Source organism: Simochromis diagramma, unplaced genomic scaffold (genome assembly GCF_900408965.1).
Source record: "Simochromis diagramma unplaced genomic scaffold, fSimDia1.1 OVJJ01000802.1, whole genome shotgun sequence".
NCBI classification, from domain to species: domain Eukaryota; kingdom Metazoa; phylum Chordata; class Actinopteri; order Cichliformes; family Cichlidae; genus Simochromis; species Simochromis diagramma.
The window spans coordinates 23,983,284-23,990,949 of record NW_024387492.1 but is presented as its reverse complement, the minus strand read 5'-3'; the positions used below and the strand labels follow the sequence as shown (position 1 = coordinate 23,990,949).

The 7,666-nt window shown below is 42.6% G+C and overlaps 1 protein-coding gene across 1 annotated transcript; it reads right to left on the bottom strand.

The window, feature by feature from the left end:
• Positions 1 to 1,970: 1,970 nt before the first annotated feature.
• Positions 1,971 to 6,399, bottom strand: LOC120725483 (claudin-20-like). Its single transcript, XM_040018454.1, has one exon. The coding sequence runs from the start codon at positions 5,255 to 5,257 to the stop codon at positions 4,439 to 4,441; it is 819 nt and encodes a 272-aa protein (XP_039874388.1). The 5' UTR covers positions 5,258 to 6,399; the 3' UTR covers positions 1,971 to 4,438.
• Between the last annotated feature and the right edge of the window lie 1,267 nt (positions 6,400 to 7,666).

Sequence of the window (7,666 nt, the reverse complement as noted above, 5' to 3'; positions counted from 1 at the left end):
CATTGTATGATTTTTAAAGAATTTATTTGTATAATGGTGCAGAAAATAAGTATTTGGTCAATAACAGTTCACCTCAATATGTAATGTAAAATTGCTTCACCAGGTTTACACACACCATAGCTAGTATTTTGACCCATTCTTTCATGCAGATCTGGTCAAGAGCTGTGATGTTTTGGGCTGTCACTGGGCAACACAGACTTTCAACTCCCTCCACAGATTCTCTATTGGATTGAGGTCTAGAGACTGGCTAGGCCTCTCCAGAACCTTGAAATGCTTTTTATGTAGCCACTCTTTCGTTGCCTATAGGCGGCGTGGATCATTGTCATACTGGAAGATCCAGCCATGTTTCATCTTCAATGTTTATACCAAAGACTTCTATTTTGGTCTCATCTGACCACATGACATTCTCCCAATCCTCTACTGGATCATGCAGATGGTCTCTGGCAAACTTTAGACAGGACTGGACATGTGCTGGCTTAAGAAGGGGGACCTTTCAAGCGCTGCCGGATTTTAATCCATGATAACGTAGTGTGTTACTAATAGTAACCTTACTGTGGCCCCAGCTCTCTTCAGGTCATTGACACTGTTGGGAAGGTTGCTTTTAAAATGTATTCCACTACAGATTACAGAATACATGACCCAAAATTTAGTTTGTAACGTATTCCGTTATGTTACTCAATGTGAGTAACGTACTCTGAATACTTTGGATTACTTATATAGTCACGCTTTTTACAGCTACATAAATGTATTATTGCTGCGTGATTTATTAGTATTGCTGAAGGCTACTTGCCACCGAGCTAACTTTATTAGCTGACGTTAGTTGAGGTTAGTTCATAGACTGCGGACTATTAGACTTGATGGATAGGATTAACAACCTGCAAATAATCATGTGCAGTTCTGCAGTTTTTTAAATCTTAATATAAAATGAGTAACAGTACGGTGGCCATTAGTAAGGCTGCACTTTTTGCAGTGATCTCGTATAGAAAACGATTTCTGCATCAGTAGTATTTTTTTTTCTGCTTTCAGAACTGTACATGATTAATTGCAGCTAGTAGGTTGTAATGCAGCCTTCAGTAATAGTAATACATCACATAGCAATAGTATATCGAAGACACTGAAGCGGAAAATAACCCAGATTGGTGTACTTTGTGCAGAGAAATGCTAACAGTGTGGTAGAAACACACCTCACTCCCAGGTTGGTTATTGTTCTGTATGGTGTACTGAGAACTGAAAATCTTTGACATGTTCAAAACAATGAATAAAATGTATACTCTTTCTCTACAGTTATACAGCAGTAAGTATCCTGGTGTGACTTGTGTTGTGTTTTATCCAAGTTCTAGTAGTGCAGGAACTGTACATTAAGGATTTACACATATTTGTCCTTTATCTAAAGGTCAAATCATCCTCACTAACTAAGCCAACCACATTTTTCAAATATGGTTGTAATGTGATTGCACTGAGGGAGAAGCGCTGCTGTTTCAGCCTTTGTTTGCTGGGTTCTGATCTTTTCATGAATGTGTAATGTTTTCTTTATGAACTTGTTCCTCAAGGGTTTGACACTGAAATGCTTCTGCAGACAAATCGACAGCGTGGGCGTTCAGCTCAGTGCTCTTTTCCTTGATGGGTGATCATGTGACTGACAGCTCAATCAGGTTAAAGGACACTTCGCCCACCAAATGCACATGAGACTGCGAAGCTTCCAGTCTCCGTCAGGGTTTAATTTACATCCAGAAAATGACTTCATGTCTTTCTCATTCAGCTGACACGGGATGCTGTGGAGGGGGTCTGTGTGCTGTGTGCATCCATCCGTGGTGAGAGGATAATGGGAAAGCAAAGAGCATCATTACCTCTCTCCATGCTGCTGTGCACCTCTCACCTCCCCCCAAAACATCAGGAAAATGTGGAGTGGATGTTTTTGGGTAGATGCTTTGGATTTGGACTTTAAATCTACAAACACACTGAAATCAAGAAGCTCGTCATTGTTTTTATTGCTTCAGGCACAATCTGTTCAACAGCACCGTTCACTAACTTTAAACAGCAACTGAATCACTGACAGCATGAACTCAATCTGAAACCACAGCCTCTGACCAGCAGGGGGCACATGACCAGATGAAACTATGCACCTGATTTTCTTCTTTTTGGACACTGTGATATTATAGCAGTGCTTAACACTTTATTTTACTGGTGTCGCTAATCCTCCCAGAAAGATTTGCTGTGAATCACAGGATATTTCTCATGAAGTAAGGCAGCTTTTTTTGTCCATTACAGATTAAATCAACTCAAAAGTTTCAAATAATTAGATGGAAAATACAAATAAACTAAAATAAAATATTACTTAGGCAACAGTTTTTTAAAATAAACTTTTGTTTAATAATTTTATTCTCACCACATAGTTTCTAAAATTGTTCTTTAGCTCATCTGGCCGAAGGACCAGTGAGAACTCACAGCGATTCCTACGTCTTCTACAGTTTTGATATGATTTTAATGAAACTTGCACACAGTTATCAGTTAATGGGTCTTTTCAGAAATTGTGCCCAAGGTGATGTTTGTGATGTTACAGACAATAATCTGTGAACTATGATGGACCATGAGCAGGGTGAGCTATGACATACATTTTTTTTAAACTCACCATCTCCTTGTGTTAAAAAAGAAAAAAGAGAAGGAACTAAACAAAACAAAAATCATTGTCCATCAAAATCAGAACCAGACTCATGGAAGATGCCATTCAATGACTTTTAGTCACTTTATTCACTTTATCATTGAATTCTAATAAAGTTTTATGGGTGACATTAGCTAACATGCTGTTATTTGCTAATTTCTTGTTAGGCGAGTCGACTGTTGCTAATATTGCTAATGCTGCTAACGTTCTGTGGCAGATTTCATTGTGGTTCACGGCTGTGCTGTTATCTAGCAAAACAGCTACAGTCAGCTTTATTAGCATAATTAGTTTAGCAGCTGGTATGAAGCAATTATCACACACAGTGATGAGCAAGAATGCTACTGACAAAATATTAAAATGAATATTGTTGCTGCATTTCATGCCATGATATACATGGAGGAAGTGTCTGTGTAACCAAGTAAAAATGAGTGAAGTGGATAAAATGAGTTACATTAAATTAAATTACAGATTTTCTGGGTTTGAGCTTCGAGGACCTCAAAAATATACAAAGTAGCAAAATTCATCAAGTTTGTTCGGCTGTTTTTAGACGTTTTAAGGTGTTTTAAAATTCCCTTCATATGTTCCACAGTTTTAATATTCTGTGACTAAAAGTTCAGCCCTTTGAGACACTTTGTGATTACTTTCTCAGTAATTATAAAAACACTGATAGAATCACTTGGACTTGTCAAAGTGTTTTTTCTGTGATAACAAACAGCTGATTTGGAATCAGCCTGTTTACTGGATATTACTGAAAACTAGCTGCAGATGATCCAATCCTGTTCTTACTCTTGTTTTTTAAATGTGGATGTCATGGATCTGAAAGCACTCGGCGTGTTTCATTCACACTGAACAAACAGTGACAAGCAGGCGGAGCTGTTGCTGTGGTGATGAAACTGCTTAAAGCTTTTTTTGATCGGCTGCATGTTTTAAAATAAGATGATCCTGAACTGTTAGTGTGATCTTTTGATTTATTTCTGTTTTTTAGGAACATGCAGCACCGCAGGGGGAAAATATGTCATTTTGATGTTGATGGTTCTTAAGTTTGATCACCAATAATTATCACTTTGTGTGATATGTACAGCAATATGAACGACTTAGACTTCACAGTATGAAGTGACGGGTGACTTTGAGCCTCACTCTGAGGTCAGGCTTTAGTTTAAATCTGCCAAACTAACAGCCTCAGCTGGATGTGCTGATTCAAACAAACAGGGGTTTTTTTTCAACTTTTTGACATTATTTTAAAATTTTAGATTCACAATCCGATGATGTAGCTGAACATCACATAAACATCATCTACACAGTATTATTAAAATGTATGGCCAACATTTCTTTCTGAAGTGTAATGCAGCGTTTGGTGTGTGTGTGGTGGGGGGTTTGGCTTTTAAAGTCCTGTCACGGCCCCAGAAAGCTTTGGGCCGGCCCTGTTAGTGCATGGCTGAGTGTATGAAGGCAGACTGCAGCTGCAGCTGGAAAATAAAGTCAAATGATGGCTTTTCCATTTCAGTCACAGCTTGAATGTCTGGTTTTTTTTTTTTTTTCTCATAGTCAGCAGGTTTGGTATTTTTGCCTTTAGGCCTTTGGTATCAGAAAGCTGTGGCAGGCAGTTTTTAAAGGATTTACAGTCTGCAGATTTTTTTCTCTCTGCTGCTGAGACTTTCGACTCAACCCACAATCTGTAATTTCCAACATTTGGTAATTTTCCCATGTACACACACCTCCCCCTCCAAATGAGCCAGAGCGCCTCAGCTTCAGCTCCACGTTTCAGTACAGCCGTGAGCTTCAGACGTACTCCTGCAGGCTGTAGCTGTCCTTGATGTCTGTTTGAGGGAGTTTGGATGGAGACGAGTGATGCTCCTGTCTCTTGCGCGGTGTGGGTTTCTCCAGCTTCACGCTGTCTACCTGCAGCTGGACCGTCTTCTTTCTGTTTTTCGGCTGATTGCGTTCTACTTGCAGCCCCCGCCTCCTCCGCTCATCTGGGTGCAGCGTGAATCTGTCGGGGTCGGCGGGGGAAGCACAATCCGGTCGTCTCGTTCTCTTCCCGGGACACGACAAACAAAAAATGACCCCCCCGGCCAGGAGGAATCCAGCAGAGATGAACGTGACGCACAGAGCTCCGCCGGGCTGATATTTACTGCTGTCCGGTAGGTCTGTGGTCAGGAAGGCAGTGATGACTTCGTTGGTGAACCAGGACGCGGGTACGAGGCAGAGGAGGCTGGCCAGGATGAAGCAGCCCCCCGCAGCGATGGCTGTGTGCCCCTTTGCTCTGTGGCTGCCCCCCCAGCGAGTACATTTGAGCCCCAAAGTGGCGAGACAGAGTCCGAACAGCGCCACTACGCAGGACAGGACCATGCCGGTCCGCGCGGCCTGCAGGTGCGGCGGCAGCGACAGCACCGAGTTCTTTACGGTACAGCTGAAGACGCCGGAGCTGTACCACACGCAATCCATCCACAGACCCTGCATCTGCGATATTGGGGTCATGATGCTGGTCCACACGTTGATGCTCACCTTCCAGTTGGGCATCAGGGTGGCCACGACAGCACCGAGGACGCCCAGGAGTGCCAGGGCGAACGCCAGGATCTGAATAGCGGCGGACAGCATGGCTCACCCCCCCTACTTCTGTCCCGGGCAGGTCCTGACAGCAGATAATTCCTCAGCTCAGGCTCCAGCGAGCTGCAACCAGAAGAGAAATGAGAATTGAAGTGAGCGTGGGAGCGTGACGGGCGCACAGCTGAGGCTGCTGATGGGAATCTGTGTCTCTGTTTGGGGGTCGAGCTCGATGATTGCCTGCATTAGCTGATGTGGTGATCACTGACACTCAATTATGTCCCTTTAAAGCTGCAGCAGCGCTCCCTCTGCAAAGACACAGAGCAGAAACTCGGAACTCTGCTGGAGTGAAGTTGTCTCCTGGATGGAGTAAGCACCGGACCACGAACAGGAGTTCTCCTCTGAAAAGTTCACCTGTGTCGGGCTCTGCCAGCGTCTCCTCAAGTGACTGCTGGAGATGAAGCAGGGAAGCGGCGTGAATGAAAACAGAGGGCGTGTTGGTGAACAGCCTCTAACTACCCCTCTGCTTGCTGTCTCCTTGGCAACTGTACATACAGTTTCATCCCATTCTGCGTCCTGAAAGGAAACACAAGGCGTCCTCTCCGCAATCTCACTGTGAACAGAAGAAACTGTCCTTCTGAAAAAAGTCTGCTCCAGGAAATGTGTTTCCGCCTCCATCACCTGAAGGTCACTGGCTCGGCCGAAGGAGCCGCAGAGCGGCGTTCTTATCTGATGAGTTGATGGCGGGGTGCGTCAGCTCCACAACGCCGCTGAAATATTCTCCTCTGACTGCACGAAATCTGATTTTTACCTCAAAATGTTTGTTTCACTTTCTTTTCTTTACATTTTTGTCTCAGTTTGGTTTTTTTTGGGACTTTCGCAGGCTTTTGAAAAAACACAGCACCCCCTCTGAAGCTGACAATAACCATGGAGGAAAATGTAATTACTGATTATCAGCGATCACATGTGATGTCTGAGTCCTCGCTTTTGAACATGCCACATTTTTAAAACAATCACGCTGCGGCATCGAGTCATTTCCTCTGGTTTGGAGATAAAACCGTGGAGCAGTTTCTCTTCATGGGGCTGCATTGTGAGCCGAGGTGTCGCCCGTCACGTGACCACGTGAAGAATCGCCCACTGCAACACGCTGATAAGAGTCTGCAGCCCGCCCACCCGTTCTATAGTCAGTCAGTTGGTGGCAGCCTGTTATTACCATAATCCTCAGTCTGGCTTTATCAGCTCAGACCTGCACAGACACGACCGGCTTCCTGTAAACATATCTCGGGTTTCTGCAGCCGGTGGGAAAACACAAGTTTAAAGACACACTAGCGTCACTGCCGCCATCATCACCGCGTAATTAATGTTGTTCTGTTGATACAGAAACAGTAGAAATGGATAAAAACACAATAGAGTCGATTGCGTTTCCCACCAGAGAACCGCAGAGGTGATGTCATCACCATGGTCACACGGCGAGGTGCTGCGGCGTTGATGTGGGCACATTTCTGCTCCCTGGCCCAAACCCGGCCTTCGGAACACGAGCCGCTGTGACATCATCACCGACGACGGCAGGTGACACAGGTGACCTCGCCTACTCAGGCTTTCCGTGTTGAATATTTAATATTTGGTGACATTAACACAATATGTTCATTTTTCTTTGCAGGTTTTTTGGGGATCTAATTGTGGTTGGAAAAGAACTAAATCTACTGAATCATTTTAATAAAGTGATAAAAGAACAATTTAATCTCTTTTTGTAAACGTCTGTTTAAGGAACTCGTGTAAAAATATTTATTCACTCTGCACAGAGTTGCAGAGTGAATAAATACAATAATATTTATTGTATTTCCATAATTTCAGATTTATTTATATTTATTATATACTTAATTTGCCCTGTTAAAAAAAAATTAACTTAATAATTTAATATCATACATAAATCATGTGTTTTTTAAAGGAGAGTGTGAAACTTTAAAATAAAATATTAAAATATTCAAAATATAAAACAGACAGAGGCGAGATGCTAATAAACAAATGATGTCAGTAAAACTGATGCAGGTTAAGGTCATATTACAAAAGTAACAGATGAAGGCCGACTCCTTTCATGTGACATAATACTACTACTAATACTACTACTAATAATAATAACAACAACAATAATAAATGTAGCACTGCAGCGCTGAGCTGTCTTTTCTCTGTGGAGGTGTTTATTGTCCTGAGTGGGAAACGCTTTTTATTCTGTGATTCATGTTTGACTGAATCAGAAACACTGTCATGCTTTTCTATGGGCTGTTGTTGGTAACGATTTGGTTATTTCCTGCATTTTATGACATTAAATCTTAGATGTGGGAGTGTCCTTGAATGCACCGCCAGATTTCCCAACAGTCCAATTTATTAATGAACGTCTGTGCGTGTCGTCCCAGATCTCTGACTGATCCACCAGTGTATGAATGTGAGAGTGAATGAATAGTG

Coding starts and splice junctions, on each gene's coding strand:
- LOC120725483 (XM_040018454.1), bottom strand. CDS start 5,257: ATGCTGTCCGCCGCTATTCAGATCCTGGCGTTCGCCCTGGCACTCCTG.